This window comes from Pseudorasbora parva, chromosome 25, assembly GCF_024679245.1.
Source record: "Pseudorasbora parva isolate DD20220531a chromosome 25, ASM2467924v1, whole genome shotgun sequence".
NCBI lineage: Eukaryota > Metazoa > Chordata > Actinopteri > Cypriniformes > Gobionidae > Pseudorasbora > Pseudorasbora parva.
This window is the reverse complement of record NC_090196.1, coordinates 31,388,089-31,407,615: the sequence shown is the minus strand read 5'-3', so window position 1 is coordinate 31,407,615 and position 19,527 is coordinate 31,388,089. Positions and strand designations below refer to the sequence as shown.

Sequence of the window (19,527 nt, the reverse complement as noted above, 5' to 3'; positions counted from 1 at the left end):
TCTGTATCGGCCGATCTCACTAACATAAAAACGGAAATCTGTATCGGCCGATCTCACTAACATAAAAACGGAAATCTGTATCGGCCGATCTCACTAACATAAAAACGGAAATCTGTATCGGCCAAGAAAATTGCAATCGGTGCATCTCTACTTGTCTTCCATATTGTGATGTATATCTGATTGAAACTGCTTCTCAAACAGGAATAAATCTAGGGCGGAGCTTGATTTTGTCTTTGGGGAATTGATTGTATGGTCGTGGTTTGCTATTGGTGGATCTCATGTGACTGACAGGTTGCCCCGCCCTCGTCATCAGAAAAGAGAGGTTATTCTGATTTAAAGATTACAAGGTGCATGAATTAAAAATTAAATATTAATGTGCACAAATAAATCAGTTATAATAAATACTGCACTATTCTATTGGAAAAAAATTTGGTCCATTTTGATTCCATGGTGACTTTAAAACTAAAACCATAAAATATATATATATTTTGAAATAAAATAAACATTAGCTAAAATAAAATGCACAAAAAAAGGCAAGGCACGATTTCTCATTTTCATTTCATTTAACTTAATGTGCACTAAATAATACAAATTAAAAAAAAAACTATAAACAAATGGCAAAAATGTTAATCTTTATCTACATTAAAATGAAAAATATTAAAAACTGATTCAAATTATTATCCAAAGCTATACTAGCATCTCAGTGATATTAAAATAACACTGGATCTGATTTCTGTTTCAGTTCACTAGAGGTTGTTTTTCTTTTCCATGTGCTGAGCGCCCTCTAGTGAGCACTCTCAGACTGCAACCCTAGTGCACTGCTTACTGTACATGTACACTACATGCTTTATTTTTAAACAGCCATATTTTGAGCGCAGTGATAAAGTTAGGTCTTAAATGTGTTTGTCTGTTCAGACGGCGAACACCACGTCTCTGTTCCATACGGTGTCGGCTCTGAAGCCCAATACGCTTTACGAGTTCTCTGTGATGGTGACCAAGAGCCGCAGGAGCAGCACATGGAGCATGACGGCCCACGGGACCACCTTTGAGACCAGTAAGAGATAGCACAAGATTTTAGCCATTCAGGAATGTTTGCTTCTGGGTTTATATGCGTTATTAAATGACGGTTATTTTTTCTGTAACATTTTCTCTTCCACACCGATATACACAACTTCAGCAAATTGAGCATTTTGGTTATCATTTTAATTTTGTTTAATATTGTGTATACAACGATCAGGCATAACATTATGAGCACCTTCCTAATATTGTGTTGGCTCCCATTTTTCTGCAAAACCAGCCCTGACCCGTCGAGGCATGGACTCCACTCGACCCTTGAAGGGGTGCTGTGGTATCTGGCACCAAGATGTTAGCAGCAGATCCTTTAAGTCCTGTAAGTTGTGAGATGGGGCCTCCATGGATCAGACTTGTTTGTACAGCTCATCCCACAGATGCTCGATTGGATTGAGATCTGGGGAATTTTGGAGGCCAAGTCAACGCCTTAAACTCGTTGTCGTGCTCCTCAAACCATTCCTGAAGCATTTGTGCTTTGTGTCAGGAGCATTATCCTGCTGGAAGAGCCACAGCCACCAGAATACCGTTTCCATGAAAGGCTGAACATGGGCTCAGCAATGCTTAGGTAGGTGGAGCGTGTCAAAGTAACATCCACATGGATGGCAGGACTCAAGGTTTTCAAACATTTCCCAAAGCATCACACTGCCTCCGCCGGCTCGCCTTCTTCCCATAGTGCATCCTGGGGCCATGTGTTCCCCAGATAAGCCACACAACACACCCGGCCATCCACGTGATGTAAAAGAAAATGTGATTCCTCAGACCAGGCCACTTTCTTCCATTGCTCCGTGGTCCAGTTCTGATGCTCACGTGCCACTGTTGGTGCTTTCGGCGGGGTCAGGGGTCAGCATGGGCACCCTGACTGGTCAGCGGCTATGCCGCCCCGTACACAACAAACTGAGATGCTCTGTGTATTGACACCTTTCTATCAGAACCAGCATTAACTTCTGGAGCAGTTTGAGCTCCAGCAGCTCGTCTGTTTGATCGGACCACACGGGCCAGCCTTCACTCCCCACGTGCATCAATGAGCCTTGGCCGCCCATGACCCTGTGGCCGGTTCTCCACTGTTCCTCTTGGAGCACTTTTGATAGAGACTGACCACTGCAGACCGGGAACAGCCCACAAGAGCTGCAGTTTTGGAGATGCTCTGACCCAGTCGTCTAGCCGTCACAATCTGGCCCTTGTCAAACTCGCTCAAATCCTTACGCTTGTCCATTTTTCCTGCTTCTAACACATCAACTTGAGGACAAAATGTTCACTTGGTGCCTAATATATCCCACCCACTAACAGGAGCCGTGATGAAGAGATCATCAGTGTTATTCACTTCACCTGTCAGTGCTCATAATGTTATGCCTTTTATGCCAATTATGTTTGTATGATTATTGCAAGTGCTAATGTTATTAAAAATGTACTTCAAAAATGATTATCATTTGTCCAAATGTTGGCGCAACTTTTTTTTATTAGTGTTACTAGAGTAGAACAGATGTTTCAGGATGCATGCAAAACTACTGCTTATTTAGTTACATGATTTTGGAACTAATTGTTATGACAAATATATTATAATAGCTTGGGAAAGTTCTCAGTAACAGCCATTCACTTGTATTTTCTCTCTTTAATGCTGTTTGGTATGTTTTGTAGTTCCCAGCTCAGCTCCAAAAGATGTGACTGTGATCAGTAAAGAGGGAAATCCACGAATCATCAACATCAACTGGCAGCCTCCGACTGAAGCCAACGGCAAAATCACAGGTATGTGAGGAACAGCTCGCAGTGGTCACATGACACATTTTATCCTGACATTCTCATGACTTACATGGATTAACGTTATCAAGGATGATTTTCAGCTGACATTACAGCTCAAAAACCTCAGCGAATCTCTCTGTGTCTCAGGGTACATCATCTACTACAGCACCGACGTGAACGCTGAGGTTCATGACTGGGTCGTGGAGCCCGTGGTGGGAAACAGACTGACCCATCAGATTCAGGGTCTGACACTGGACACCGCCTACTACTTTAAGATCCAGGCCAGAAACTCCAAAGGCATGGGACCCATGTCAGACGCGGTGCAGTTCCGCACCCCTAAAGGTGAAACCTCAATCTCCCTTATCTATTAAAACTCAACTTAAGCTCATTTATTCATTCTGTTTGTTTGCATTTCCAGCTGAACCATCTGACAAAATGTCAAGTGATCAAGGTAATTAAACATGTTTCTATTGCACATGGAAATTAAGTCACAAGAATTGCATTAGTTGGGTAGTTAGTCTAGTGCAGCAAACATGCATCATTAATTTTGCCTGTCAATTTATGCATATAATTAATTTTCAGGAGTTGTAATGTAATTTCAGTGCAATTTTAGGTGCACAGCCCTGATGCATAACTGTCTACTACATTTATGTCAGATGCATTGTGGGGTAGCTGAATGTCGCTGACGTGTTGTTGTCTCTAGGGCTGCAAGTCAAACCCGGTCACCCGACCCTACCGGAGCACGGGATTGGATCCAATATGGGTAAACCGGAAGACCAAGTTTAAAGACAGACACTGTAAAACTCAGACCTGTGGTGTAGTAACTAGTAGTCTCTCTCTCTCTCTCTCTCTGTCAGATAAACCAGGCATCACGGGCAGCCAGGAAAATCACATCTTGGTGATCGTGGTCATTGTTTCTGTTGGAGTATTCACCATCATCGCTGTGGTCGTGGGGGCCGTCCTGTGCACGCGCCGGTCCAACTCTCATCAGAAAAAGTGTGTTCTTCACTCTTTATATAACATCTGTATGTAAGGGACATCCAGCCGGTTGTTATCGCAGAATAAACCCTACAGAGTGATCAGGTCTTGTGTCAGTCTGAAGGGGTTTATTCTGCGTTAACCGACTGGGTGTACCTAATCCCGCTTATTACACGGCTGCTTGTCTCAAGTAAATAGACACCAAATATTGTCTCGAGTTTAAGTATTTTATTAGCTCTTACCCAAAGCTTCTGCGAAGAAAAGGCCTTTATCTACTGCTGAAGTTTTCTTTTTAATGAATCAAAAAAAAAAAGAATGCTGAAAGGGTTCGTTTACCCAAACATTAAACTAAGCCCAAGATTTACGCACCCTCAAGTCATCATAGGTGTTTATGACATTCTTCTTTCAGACGAACACAATCAGAGTTATATTTAAAAAGTCCAGGCTTAAATTAATCCAAGCAGTACTTGTAGCTGTTTTTGAAGTCCATAAAAAATACAGCTGTCCTTCATATAACGTGCTCCACACGGCTCTGATGGGTTAATAGAGGCTTTCTGATTCTAATCGATGCGTTTGTGTAAGAAAAATATCCATATTTACAACTTTATAAAGTAAACCCGCCTTGAAAGTCTTCCATTGTAACCCATGCCGATTAAGTGTTTAAGAGCCATAAGATGGCGCCAGAGAGTCAACGACAGCATTACGCATGTAATTTTTGGTTGAGATAACTCGTAGTACCTAGATGAGCGGTGTGTTATTCAACTTTGGCAGTTGTTATCTGGGAATAGCATGCCGCTGGAATGCGCGATTGACCAATCAGAATCAAGTATTCCACAGAGCCTTATAATAAATGAAAACAATAAGCAATGAGATGTTTTCTGAACGACACCGTTATGAATTACTTTTCGATCAGTGCTGCATGACCTGACAGGTTCTCTCTCAAATTGATTATCATGTGATTGTTTTTTTCTGTCACAATATTTTAATGTTTATGTAAAATGCTAATTAAACTAATTATAAAAATATTAAAATCCTAATTATTAAAATAGTGGAGTGTAATTTTATTTTAAATCTGTGAAGTTAATAAAGTCTTTAAATGTGGATTTTAAGTATTTTATAGTCATTTAAATATAAAATAAGATGTGTGTGTGTGTATATGTATGTATATATGTATGTATGTATGTATATATATATATATATATATACACACACATAAATATATTTAATAATTTCATAAGATTAAAAGTCTATATGCACCAATTAAAATGAATTGAAACAAAGCTAAACTAATACAAAATACAAAGTTAAATCAATCGTTTTTAGCTTATCAAATGTGAGTGTGTGTGTGAGGGTTAGTGAGTGCGTGCGTGTGTCTCGGTAAGTGAGTGAGGTTGTGTACGAGAGATGAATGGAGGGAGTGTGTGTGTGTGTGAGTGAATGTGAGGTGTGTTAAGAGTGTGTGACATACTCTCTTACACACTTCCACATTCCTCATTCTCACAGAGAGTGTGAGTGAGAGTGTGTGTAAAAATAATTTATAAAAATGGTGTTTATCATAATCATGAAGAACTTGAGTTCATTTTGGTGTGTAAACCTGTTGAATGCGTTTGGAGGTTGAGTTGTATTTGTGTTTCCAGGAAACGTGCGGCCTGCAAGACCAACACCAGCTCACACAAGTACAAGAGCTCATCTAAAGACCTGAAGCCTCCTGACCTCTGGATCCACCACGAGCGTCTGGAGCTCAAACCCATGGACAAATCACCCGACCCCAACCCAGTCATGACGGAGACGCCCATCCCTCGCATCGCACAGGACCCGGCCGTTGAGCCCACCCATCAGAGACGGGCTGAGATTCAGGTGGAGGAGAGCGTGTCCACATTGGCCGGTCGGAGGGGAGCGAGACCTAAAATAATGATGCCATTCGACTCGCCGCCACCCCAGCGTAAGTCCACAGAGCAAAACCGGCACATCCTGTCCCATCCCACCTCAACCTGTCTTGTGCTCGTCATGCTGTGCACTCAGTTGTGGCGTCTTGTGTCAGAATAGGGAACTAGATCCAAACCTAGTGAGCTCCTTATACAGCACTTCTAGGCATTTAGTGTCTCAAAATGACATGATGGCTGTGACAAAAGATAAAAGCATGTTTTAGAAAAAGTTTTATTTATACAACGCCTTTTACTTTTATTATGGCCGCTTTACAGTGTTTTTGACAGTACATTAACATACTCGCATACACAGTAGTACATTACGTTATGTTGCCTTCAAAGAATATTTTTGCATATGCAAAAATATTCCTTCCTTGTCAAAACAATCCTAATTACATTTTTTTTAAAAGTGATTCTCAATGGCAAATTATTCAAGATAAATTATTATAAATGTCTAATTAAATATTTTTTAACTTTATTAACACCATTTCATGAGATTTTATTATATTGTCAGAATTTAAATATATATTTTACATTAAATATAACATTTAATAACAATTTTAATAAAGTACCAGTAAATCAAAATTAATTTTGAATTACTTATTTTCAATTATTTATGCACAAACTAACTGAAGCAAATCTAAATACAAAGTTAAATCATTAGTTTTACTTTTTGATTTTATTTTATGAAATATATTTTTACTACTAATTGTTTATTTATTTTCAAAACTATAATTTGTTACTTAAAATTAAAACGTTTTATTTATGTGACCGACTAAATGGCTGCCAATGTAGAGCACTTGTGAGGTTGCGTTTCCTTAGCTGGGATGCTGTGTAGGCTGTGGTGTGAAAAGAAACTCACTAAGTGTGGAGCAGATGTGTTGTCGTGTTGATTTCACTGTGTGTGTGTGTGTGTCCTCTCTCAGCTGTGATAAGTGCTCATCCCATTCATTCCCTCGATCATCTTCATCACCATCATCATCACTATCACCTCCCGCCGCGTGGCTACCTTCATCATCAGATCAGCCTGAGAGCGCCCGCCACCCCCAACACATACACAGACAGGTTTCCGTCTGCAGGTGAGACGCACCGCTGCAAGATACAGATGGTATTAAAGGGATAGTTCACCCAAAAACGAAAACTGTAATCATTTACTCACTCAAATGTTGTTCCAAACCTGTTACTTCTGCTGAACACAAAAGAATACATGTTGAATGTTTGTAACCAAGCAAATAGAGCAGCCATTCACTACCCCAACCCGGTCATGACGGAGACGCCCATCCCTCGCACCGCACAGGACCCGGCCGTTGAGCCCACCCATCAGAGACGGGCTGAGATTGAGGTGGAGTAAAAAGTACTATGGCAGTGAATGGTTGCTCTATCTGCTTAGTTACAAAAATTCTTCAAAATATCATCTTTTGTCTTCAGCAGAACAAAGAAACTCATACAGGTTTGGAACAACATTAGAGCGAGTAATAAATAATAATAACTAAGTCATTATTTAGTTTTTCATTTTGAGGTGAACTGTCCCTTTAAGGACAAGCGGCAGCATGTCTGCGCTGTCACCTGCACGCATCTCATATCCAGACACACACCAATTTTACTTTCACTTTAGACATAACCGACTGTGTGTATATATGTGTATTTGACAGTATTAGCGCAGTAAGACTACTTACTCCAGTAATCACGTGTGTTTGACAGGCTTGTAGTGTGTGCACTCAGCTCAAGTAAAGCAACAGTGCATAAGCATGAAATGTTTAACCGGCAAGGCTTTTTAAACGCATGCATGTAATGAACTTTAGTGATTGCGAATAACTATAGTGTCCCGTGATGTGAATATATGTCACGCTGTACAGTAGTATATTGTGATGGAGACTTTAAAATTATAAAATTAATTCAATGCAAAACCGTAAAAACCATGAACCGCAATATACAAGCGCGTTTTGAACCGTGATTGTCGCACTGAATGGTTTAATATTAAATTGAGAATTTTGGCATCCCTAATATATATATATATATGTGTGTATATATATATTTATATAAAATCTTTTATATATATATATATATAAAATCTTTTATTTTATATATATATATATATATATATAAAATCTTTTATTTTATTATTTTATATGTATGTATATATGTATGTATCTTTTTTATTGTGTGTCTGTATATGTATATATAATTTATATGAAGTTAAAAAAGTATTATAAACGTAATATATTGTAACTATATACACAGTTCTTTATGTGTATATATAATTTATTGTATAATCTTATTTAAAAATACAAATAAAATGATTGTGCATGTGTGTGTATATACACAAACTATATATATATATATATTTTTTTTTATTTATTTATTTATTTATTTATTTATTTATTTTTTGTTACAAAACAAGCTATCCATTTTGAGAAATGTTGGTTATTTGACATTATTATTGAAGACATCAACAGTCAAGTTCATTCACAATTTTTTGGACATTAAACTATTACTTGAGCTCAGTGAAGGCCACGGACACAATCTTCAAACCCAGGATATTTTTTATTTAATGTCCATAAATAGTTCATAAATCAAGTCAAAAACCATGCCAAAATGCAACATATTAATCTTAACATTGTCAAACATCTTAAATTGGTTAAAAAAAAACAATACATCATAAATATATGGAATAGTATATACAAAGATTGATTAATAATATGATTAATAATACGATTCTGAGTTAGTTTTGGCCAGAACATACATAGCAATTTATTTATTTTTAATGTTTTTGCAAAACACTATATATCCAACTTAGGCTATATTCTCTTACTGTATCATTAAGAAAAGCTAGTGAGTGTGTGTGTGTGAGACAGACCAACGTTACTCGCAGTCGCATGATGACCACAATTAATCTTTGGATGTTTTCCCTCCCCTGAATGCCTTGCCCGTTTGGTCTTCTCCCTTTGATGATTTTCTTTAGATGCGTTCCTGACCGGCTCCAATCCGTCATTGAAATCATAACGTTAGCTTGACTCTGACGCTTTGATTCTCTGACTGACAGACAGCTGTTGATCAGTGACGTAGCCTACATGACTGACAGCTCGCCTACAGTATAAACAATTAAATGGTAAACGTTTTTTAGTTAGCCTATTGAATCCTCTTTTTAAAAATGTTTTTTGTTTTGCTATTATCGTTAAATCGCTGAGCAAACTCGGAGCACTTCACCGGCGGTGACTCTCCTCGCGTGACATACTGAGCTCGCGCAGCATCCTGAGTGCTCTATAGCCTAACCGTTATATTTTGTAGGAGGCTTAAAATGGCAGCAATTCACACATAGATTAAGGTACATCTAAACAGTGATTTCCAATAATAAAATCCAAATGTCAAAAAAAGGGCGTTTTACAACCGAACTCTTCATATATATATATATATATATATATATATATATATATATATATATATATATATATATATATATATATATATATATAAAAAATTTACATTAATTAAAAATCTTTTTTAATTATTTAAGAAAAGTATAACGTTGTACAATATTTAAAAAATATACAAATAAAGTTATGTATCATGTATAAGTGTTATAGTGTAATTTTTTTATTGTATTAATTAATTGATTTTTCTTCAATCTGTGCAGAATCTGTGAGGAATCAGCCGCCTGCACCTGAACCTCCGGTTGCCCCCAGTCAGCCCATCATTACAGCTGAGGTCCAGAAGACGGAGGCGGTGATCAAAGAGGAAGACCCACCCACCATAAACCCGCCAACGGCTCACGTGCGGCCGTCACACCCGCTCAAGAGCTTCGCTGTACCAGCTGTCACCGTTTCTGCCCATAACCCGCCCACCTATGACACCGCCTTACCCAGCACCCCTCTGCTGGCACAGCCAGGTCCGTTTTCTGCTTTATCAATTTTGACATGTTAAAGGGGTGGTTCTGTGTTTTTTTTCTAGGCTTGGTTGTGTTTATGGGGATCATATAACACGTCTTAATACTTCTTCTTTTTTTAACGCCGTATTTTTCTTCTATTCTCCCTTTATTCCACCCCGCTGTCTCCACTGTCATTTGAACGGCTCGTTTGCTTCCTGCTTCTATGAAGCCCATCCCTCCGAAAAACACAATGGTCTTAGATTGGTTAGATGGCCAAATGTAGTTTCATGTATTTTTATTGGCTGAAGTGCCAAGCACAGGTTGCCGGAAACACCACGCCCCTTAGCATTACAGGCAGAAGTCACATCTGGGGAGACCAGTGCTGCGTTCCAGTTCATTTTTATCATGCCCTTCACTCGCAAACTTCCCTCCGTCTCGTTCACTCGGATGTGCGTCATTGCCTACGTTGCATGAGTGCCCACTACTGGCGGAAACTTTGCAATGGACTGAACTGGAACGCCCTAAGCCCTTGATCACTTGGAATCCACTATGGAGTTGATTTATTATTAATTTTTTTCCTTTACGAAATTGTTTAATGCAGCATTCTATATGTATATGGATTTATTTGGGTTGTTTTAAATGTTTTTAAAAATATCATAGAGTTGTTTGTGGTGGGGTAAATTAAACGCGATATGTGGTGACGTCACAATCGCATTGCATTGTGGTATATGAAGCTGCCTGAAGTGTACATATGAAGTAGACTCGCTCACTCGGTCAAAATCGAGGGAGCAAGGGTCTGTCCATATAAACTTCCCTTGTCCACTTCACGAAGTGGAACGCACTACAAAATGGCGGCGGGGATTCCCTCAAGGGGAAGTGCTTAGGGAAGTTTGCAAGTGCGTGTCTTAAAGTGGAGTGGAACGCAGCATAGCAAGGGTTTATGTTGTCACCAACCAGGAAGAAGCTCGTTGTAGTCCAAACCGGCCATTTTTGTAGGCAATAAACTGGCGTAACTTTAAAGGTCCTGTTCTTCACGATTCCATCCTTCAAACTTTAGTTAGTGTGTAATGTTGCTGTTAGAGCATAAATAATATCTGTAAAATTATAAAGCTCAAAGTTCAATGCCAAGCGAGATATTTTATTTAACAGAAGTTCCCTTTCAAAGCCTACAGCGATCGGCCGGTTTGGACTACACCGCTGCACTTCCTGCTGTAATGACGTCACTAGAACCGTTTGTTGACTAAAGCTCCGCCCACAAGAACACGCAAGAAAGGGGGCGTGGTCTCGTTGCTCTCCCACGTGGAGAAGAGCGCGCGTTCAGCACTTGCATCGCCCCGTTATGGTAAGAGGCGGGACCTTTCCGGGCAAAGTGCGCTAAGCTGCTGTCCAATCACAACACGGGAAGCGCTGGCCCAATCAGAACTCGTTACGTGTTTCTGAAGGAGGTACTTCATAGAACAAGGAAATCATCAGGCCGTTTTTAGGACAGAGGAAACAGCGCTGTACAGATAAGTCAATTGTGTGAAAAATACTGTGTTTTTTTTACACGCGAAACATGAACTCATGTTATATTGCACACTGTAAACATAATCAAAGCTTCGAAAACACGCGAAGAACGGGACCTTTAAAAGACAATATCTCCGTTTGCATTGAACTTTCAGCGCTGTAACTTTGCAGATACTGTTTATGATCAAGCAGCAACATTACACACTAACTACAGTTAAAAAAGTCAAATCGCATGCAACCACCCCTTTAAAAACTTAAAAGGTAATCTATTCAATTTTTGCACAGCAAAAGTTTATGGCATGTGATGTTATCTGTGTTTCAGCGTCTGGCGTGAAAACTGCGTCTATCGGGACACTAAATCGAGCTCGAGCTCCAATGGCAGTAACAGTCCCAAATGCACCCGACCAATCAGAAACCAGCAAGATGCTGGACATGGTGAGTGCTGGAGACGCTTTTGAGTTTTAGTGAATGCTTCATCATGAACCCTCAAACATCTCTCATTCACATTTCACCCAAAATCAAAAGAAAAATATTAATTTGCCTAAAGAAAATGAAGCCTTATTTATAGAACCAATAACTTTTTTTTTTCATTGTGATTTTTTCTTTTCATAACAAATAAATGGTTCATTAGTTTAATATTTAATAGGCAATTAGTATGCACTTATTATTTTGTGCTGTAAAAAATCTAAATTCTCAAATCAAAATGTACCCAATACAGAGCCTGCTCACTGGAAGAAAAAAAAGTGTATTGAATCTATGCATTTTTAAATTAGCATTTAAAATATATCAGGGGCTGTATTCACAAAACATTTCATCTTACCACTAAAGGCCCTTTCACACTGGGTGCGATTTTGAAGTGTGAATAATTTGCGCGATGGTTTTATTTTTTTTCAGCTGTTTGTGTAATGAGCGCTTGCCACACCGAACGCGAATGTGCTGAGGCGAAAAAACGACATTTATTTTTTCCGTTTCGATATCGATTTTTTTTTTTTTAATCACACAAGGAAACAAAGGTATGGAAGCCCGTATGTTTTTTATATATATATAAAAAAACATAAACATATAACAACAGAGAGGCTGGGCTCAGAGCCCTCGATCACTTCGGGACAGTACAGCAAATACTCTTATTGTTTTACTTTATTCAATCATTTATAAGTGTGAACTCGTAAAAGCAACTACCACAGGTAATCAGATTTTTTTTATTAAAGATACATTATCACTATTGTCACAATGTGGTATAGTTTCTTTGGGCAGATTGCAGCAAAGGTCGTTATGACTGTTTGTGATTTGGTCTTAGTGATTTAGGAGTCCTCTTGACTACTCCTAGCGTTTCATAAAGTTAGAGCTTAAGAAACATTTATTTGTAATGTTTTAGTTATTTTCTGTAGATTTTTTTTTCTGTTAGAACTTCTCATTTTAATATATTCATGTTTATATATGCAATTTTGAACATTGTTCAGGACTGTTTTTTTATTTGTTATTATTACTATTATTTTAATCTAATATTTTTAAAAACTATCGGTCGATTATTCGGAACTATCGGTCGATTATTCGGATTATTCGATTATCGGCAAGTGTGGTCCAACCTAGCGATCAGTCGACCTCTACTTTAGACATAACCGACTGTGTTGAAGTAAACCTTGTGTGTATTTGACAGTATTAGCGCAGTAAGACTACTTACTCCAGTAATCACGTGTGTTTGACAGGCTTGTAGTGTGTGCACTCAGCTCAAGTAAAGCAACAGTGCATAAGCATGAAATGTTTAACCGGCAAGGCTTTTTAAACGCATGCATGTAATGAACTTTAGTGATTGCGAATAACTATAGTGTCCCGTGATGTGAATATATGTCTTTGGGCAGATTGCAGCAAAGGTCGATATGACTTTGTGATTTGGTCTTAGTGATTTAGGAGTCTCTTGACTACTACTAGCGTTTCATGGAGTTAGGAGCTAGTTTTAGTGCTGAAATACTTTGTGAAATACTCTTAAAACTAAAATTTAGGAGTCCTAAAATTAGGACTGACACGCCTGAGTTTCTCCTAAATCGGCAAGTTAGGAGCTACTTTTAGCCGTGAAGGGATAGTTCACCCAAAAATTCTGTCATCATTTACTCTATTTAACCTCATGTTGTGCTGCTGAACACAAAAGATTTCATGAATTTTCGTTTTTAGGAGAACTATCCCTTTGAGATGTTTTGTGAATACCAGCCCCTGAGTTATATGCTCCTCTAATTTATATTAATAATAAAATATCAGCTTTTTTTATACAAAAGTTGATTTCTTTTTTTCTATTTTTAATTTTGGAGTGAAGTGTGATCTTGACACCATATTATCACAAAGGTTTGAATCTGTTTCATTTGATATGTTTCTCTTTTTTTACCCATTTCTCTTTTTACGCACTGGCTGACTTCATTTGAATCGTTTTCTCTTTCTATGCCTAATTTTGAATAACTGAAATGCACTGTTTCCTTTCCTCTTTAATTTGCGTTGCGCTTCTGAATGCATGCGTTTTGTTTGTTCTGTCATAGGTTGCACTCTAGCGCCTCGCTTTATTCTCTCGCTTCTCCAAACCCGTTTCCCTCCCTTGCGCTCCTCTAGCTTGTCCTCTTTCTGTTGGTTTGTCGTTCTCTCCCTCCGTTGTCTTGCATCCCTCAGTCCTAACTCTAACATGGCTCGTCTGGCATGGCTCTCTCTCTCTCAGACGTATGAGACGGATGAGCTATCAGAGGAAATGGCCCACCTGGAAGGTTTGATGAAGGACCTGAACGCCATCACCACAGGCTGACCCGCTTCAGTCTCACGCGGCTGAACCTCGTCCTCAGGAACAACCAGGACTTTTAAACAAACACTGATCTCAGAACACGGATCGCCGCTTCATCTTCTCCATCCTGCATGGATCTTGCCAGAGAAATCTATAAAACAATGAAAACAATGCCATTTTCACAACTCGGATGAGCCGTTCTGCACAGAAAACACGTTTTTAATGGGGTTTTTGGGGGGGGTATTTACGTATTCCATATTTTTTTAGCTCATTTATGTATGTTTTCATTGTGTATACATCATTTTAGGACTTCTTTTAAAGTCAAAACCTCACATGCGCAAACATTGGGCTTCATTCATGAAACGAAAGCAGAATAATTCTGTGGCAATTATGCGTAAAACCAATGTAAACTGTCGCATTCAAATCAGTGCAACAATTAAGATAATGAATTTATGAATGATGTGTGTGGATCATTATTTACATTCTTGCACCATTATAGTTGTTGCATTTGAATTGAACGCGGCGATTTACAGGTATTGAACAATGTGCGAATAATTTACGAGTTATTTTTGTCTGCTCATGAATTCTGTTGCATCATGGCTTTATTTCACTGTCTTACGTCATGTTTAAATGTGTCATCTGATGCCGAGAGAAGATCTCAGTCTCTCCTGCTCTGGGACGCTGGTAGTATTAAACGTCTCAGTATGCATTAAAAATTCCCTCATGGACATACTTGTCATTTTATGCTCCGGAAGAGCATCTTAACTCGATCTGAATCCAGTGATGTTGATGTTTGGTGCTTCAGAAACTCCTCAAACGCCAGACTCTTGGTGAAGGAACCGTTCCTCTTCCTCAGGACCCTGACGCCTGTTTTTGGGGCCCTAGAGATTCATCATGAAGGAGTTTAATGCCAAGTGACTCAGATTTTTGTACTTTGAGAGGTATATATATATATAAATATAGATATACAACGAACTGCAAATGTTTGCTTACATGAATACTTTGTACACTCTCAAAAAGGACAATTTTTTATATATTCATGTTTGGGTTGGTTTTTATATGAAGACGACACATTGCTTTGTAAACATTTTCCATGTAAGTTATGAGATATTCTGCGTTGTGTTTTCACCGTGCTGTTCAGCCGACCCCTTCTCCCAAAGAATGAGCGGAAGAAAATTATCAGCGACGAACTCTGCCTTGCTCGTGTACAGTTTCTCACGTCATGAATGTCAATATGTGGCTGTAACAAGGTCTGCTTATGAATAAAGTTGTTGTTTGTGTTTACAATAACGGGGGAAGATTTAAAAAAAAAAAAAAAAACAGGAGAAAAGAAGACACTGAACCATGTTGTGTGGCCGGTGTACCGTCAACTGTCATTTGCACTTTTTATATTTTGGATTTGAAATGAATCGCTGATGCCATGTGAAATATGAACCTATTTTATGTAACAATGATGTCACAAGTAAACAGCTGGTTTCAAAGACATTTACCTGTTGTTTATTTTGTTACGTTATTAAATAAGACCATATTTGCATTGGTTTTGTTTGCTGGAGAACGTATTGCGTGTGTGGTTTGATAAGGTCAATGGAGAACTGCTCTGAAAAATCATCGATGGATAAAAGGCGAGTTGTGGGTGAATCAAAATGGACCCAATACCGAGCCCTGTGGGACACGAGCATGGGACTTCAGTCAAACGTTTCCCACACTAGAAATAACTTAATGGCATTAAGTGATCCAAATAACTTTTCCTACCAGTCTCTTTTTTTTTCCCACACCAGCATTTGAACATGCAATAGATCAAGAGATAACATGACCATTTGCTTTTAAAGGACAACCCCGGTGCGAAATGACCCTAGGGGTAACTAACAGATGGTTAGCGAGTAGATCGTTCTCTGGGATGCGTTTTCTTGAAAATCGAATGTAAAGAGTTTTAACTCTAAAAACAGATTAGCTTATAACGCGAGTGTATGGGACACAGAGTAGACACAGGGTAGTGAAATTAAATCACTAGTTAATACCACTAACAAGACTCAAAATAGCCTCACACTAACACGGCAGCATAATGAGGGTCCCTACATGCAGACCTTGCATTGAGAACTTTGAGTACAAACAGTTTAATAAGAAGATACTTTATAAAGACAGCGCATTACGCATTCACGGACAGGCACCATCTCGAAAAACAGTCTCGATGAATCGATCTACGAGCGCTGTTCTAAGTGAGCTGGTTGATAGGAATTAAGTTTGTGAAATGTAATAACATGGACATTTTTATTTTTATTTATTTATTTTCTCTGTGGCGTTCAGTGTTTTCTTCCGGAAACAGCGGACCATATGAGATTCAGTCACAGTTCATCACTTAGCACAGCTCTCGTCGCTCGATGAGTCGAGACTGTTTTCCAAGATGGCTGCTGTCCGTGAACGCGTAATGCACTGTGTTTATAAAGTATCTTCTTATTAAACTGTTTGTACTCTTACAAAGTTCTCAATGCTTCGGTTTGCGTGTTGGGACCCTCATTATGCTGCCGTGTTAGTGTGAGGATATTTTGAGCCTTGTCGTATTAACTAGCGATTTAATTTCACTTACTCTGTGCCCCATAGACTAGAGTTATAAGCTAATCTGTGTTTAGAGATAAAACTCTTTACATTCGATTTCCATGAAAACGCATCCCAGAGAACGATCTACTCTGTAACCATCTGTTAGTTACCCCTAGGGTCATTTCTCACCAGAGTTTTCCTTTAAACAAAAAGCAGCTTCATAAATTATTTTACCAACAAGTTTCATTAAAAAAAAGCAACATTGTAAAAAAACTTGATTTTCTCAGCTTTTTGCTCAAAGACTACGAACGATGATCAAAACACAGATGAAGTCCATCAACAACTCTAACACGTCAAAATCCTGAAGCTCAATATTTTATTCAGTAACATTAGGTAGTTTTGATTTATATGCTGTATAATGTTTGATGATCGTGTTTAGGGCAGTGCAATATCTCAAAATATCGCAAATGTACATATCGTGATGTGCATATATCCACCGCACGCAGGGCCGTTTCTAGCCTTTCTGGCACCCTAGGCAAGATTCATATGTTGCAGATGTAAATAAGCCCAACGTGCGTTTGCACAGGACTGAAGGAGACGCGCTGCTGAAGTGCCGCTCAGTGACAGCAGAGGGCGCTGATGAACTGCAGAATGCAGTGATTACCCCGGAAACCCCGCGAACAAAAGCAACCGCGCTAGTGAAGGAGTTTTTAAACAGCCATTCGTTTTTGTAATCTCAATGTTGTTCATCACACGCTCAAATAAACAAATAATCCAAAAACAGTCTAATCATTAGGGCATGTTGTAGTCCAGATTAAAACAATGTTTAAGTTTGAAAATAAATAGCCTATTAAGTCTTTAAGTATTTGGTGCTAAATTTGGCTATTTATTTTCAAACTTAAACATTATGTTTTAATCTGGACTACAACATGCCCTAATGATTAGAATGTTTTTGGATTATTTGTCCAAAAGACATACGACTTCATTAGTTAACATGTTAATTCATTATTACCAAACTGACAATGAAAAACACTTATAAAGAAATAATTATTCTAAGTAATGTCAATTTCTTAGTTACTGTTTAATAACAGTAATAACCTTTTTAATGGACCTAAGATAAAACTAACAATGATCAGTATTTCTTAACTAACATTAACAAAAACATTACACTTTCTGTACCAAATGTAGCTATTGCTCAATCTTAATTAATGCATAAACTAATGAGACCTTATTGTCATTTGAAAGCCTACCTGTTGTTCTTTATAGCCTAATTCTTTTGCAGTTTAATCTGTTTGAAAATTGTACTTTTACAGCTCTGGAAAAAATTAAGAGACCACTTAATATTGATTTCTCTTAAAAAAAATTTCAGAGCTGTATATATTTCTGGTGCATTATTGTATTTAAACATTCAGTTATTTTTGTTATTACAAAAATAGTTCTTAAAGCTGTTATGCTATGGCAACACTTTTTTTGCAACTTATTTCAATATCGTGATAATATCGTATATCGTGATAAAAGCGTCGCAATTAATCTTGATGTTAAGTTTTAAGTTGATATAACTATACAGTATATTACCAAGTCAAGCAAAGACTTTTTGGTATTTAAATATTTGGATTACATTTTTTGTTTGTAATGTAATAAAGATTACTTATTAAACAAAAAAAAAATTTAAATGATTCTACAACCAATAGGTGGTGATGTGCACTAAGTACGTTTCGTAAATCACAATTACACAAAAGAAGAAGAGAAAGTAGAACGGTGCGCTCTTAGCATCCGTTTCTATCGTCGATTCGTGGCTCTGTTGAGAATGTCTTGGGTGTTAAGCGGGAACATACTGTGGATTGCCTGAACTTACTCCCGGGCGCGTTTTAGGAACCAGCAAACCTCGAGTAAATCAGGTTTGGGTTAATCAACCGAGAGTTCAGGGTATGTGTGACGGTAAGTTAACCTTGCTTTCTGGAATACATTGCCATTAAGCTCACTTAAAAAAAAAAAAAAAAATTTAAGAATAATTTCATAAAGGTCAACATGAAGTGACAACCATCAGTTAATATTTAAAGTGTGTTTATGAAGTATTTAAATAGACGTTAAGTGGATAAGCTTAAAGGGAGCACACTGAGATTAACTGGAACAGAACACATTTATTAATAAATATTAATAAATTAAATTTAAAAGGACAATTTTGCTAAATAATTAATCCAGGTAATGTATTAAGTTCATACATATTTTAATATGAACAGCTAAGCTATTATAGAAAACATCTTTGAAATTACACTTTTTCTCACTGATGTCACACTGAAGATGTGATTTTCACAGTAGTGACCCTTTAACAGTGTTGGGTAAGTTACTCTAAAAAAAGGAATTAATTACATCTTCAATAGTGTAATAAGATTACTGTACAAATTACTCTCTCCAAAAAGTATTTAATTACTTATTACTAATTACTTTACAAATCCTATATTAACCTCGAGTTAAGCGATTCAAGAATAGATATGAAACGGCTGTTTTAACTCATTTAAATACATAATATAAAACTACATAAATTACTCTTAACTGACCAAATTATTAAAAATAAAGGACACATAAATATATGCATTTTAAAGTTAGACTAGGATTAAATTTGAATGTTAATTCCACTATATATATATATATATATATATATATATATATATATATATATATATATATATATATATATATATATATATATATATATATATATATATATAATTGTTCTACAGTCTATACATAGTATTTAGCTCAATTACTTGTGAAGTAACTGTAATTAAATTACACAAAAAATAAGAGTAATCCCTTACTTTAGTTTTTCAAGGGAAAAGTAATTAAATTACAGTAACTAATTACTTAGTGACTAGCTACAACCAACATTGCCCTTTAAGCTCAGTTATTTTTAAAGAGTTCTTTAAAAATTATACAAGTGTTAAAAGCACAGAACATCAATAAACTGTAAATTTATAATATAATGGATTTAAAAGTGCACGGCCGTAATGCCTGTGAAGTAATATATGTAGCATCCGTGCTGTTGCTAAAACGATCTTTTGGATCTAACTGATTATTTCCCACATCCAGGTTCCAGGTCATGATATGCAAAAGTCTTTAATCTCTTAATTTTACAATAAGAAGTTATAGTT

General features: G+C 37.4%; 1 protein-coding gene across 5 annotated transcripts in view; it reads left to right on the top strand.

Moving 5' to 3' along the window:
* neo1b (neogenin 1b) overlaps positions 1-14,580 on the top strand; it is a 256,016-nt gene extending 241,436 nt beyond the window's left edge. For 3 of the 5 annotated variants that reach the window (XM_067437193.1, XM_067437192.1, XM_067437191.1), the window contains exons 18-28: positions 916-1,054; positions 2,707-2,814; positions 2,956-3,150; positions 3,227-3,259; positions 3,512-3,571; positions 3,666-3,804; positions 5,424-5,728; positions 6,638-6,790; positions 9,346-9,597; positions 11,405-11,517; positions 13,781-14,580. In XM_067437193.1, coding sequence (XP_067293294.1) covers positions 916-1,054; positions 2,707-2,814; positions 2,956-3,150; positions 3,227-3,259; positions 3,512-3,571; positions 3,666-3,804; positions 5,424-5,728; positions 6,638-6,790; positions 9,346-9,597; positions 11,405-11,517; positions 13,781-13,864 — 1,581 coding nt within the window. In that variant the 3' untranslated portion in view covers positions 13,865-14,580. Of the gene's footprint in view, positions 1-915; positions 1,055-2,706; positions 2,815-2,955; positions 3,151-3,226; positions 3,260-3,511; positions 3,572-3,665; positions 3,805-5,423; positions 5,729-6,637; positions 6,791-9,345; positions 9,598-11,404; positions 11,518-13,607; positions 13,761-13,780 lie in introns of those variants that run through there. The other 2 variants (XM_067437194.1, XM_067437195.1) reach the window with 2 other exon arrangements.
* Positions 14,581-19,527: the final 4,947 nt, after the last annotated feature.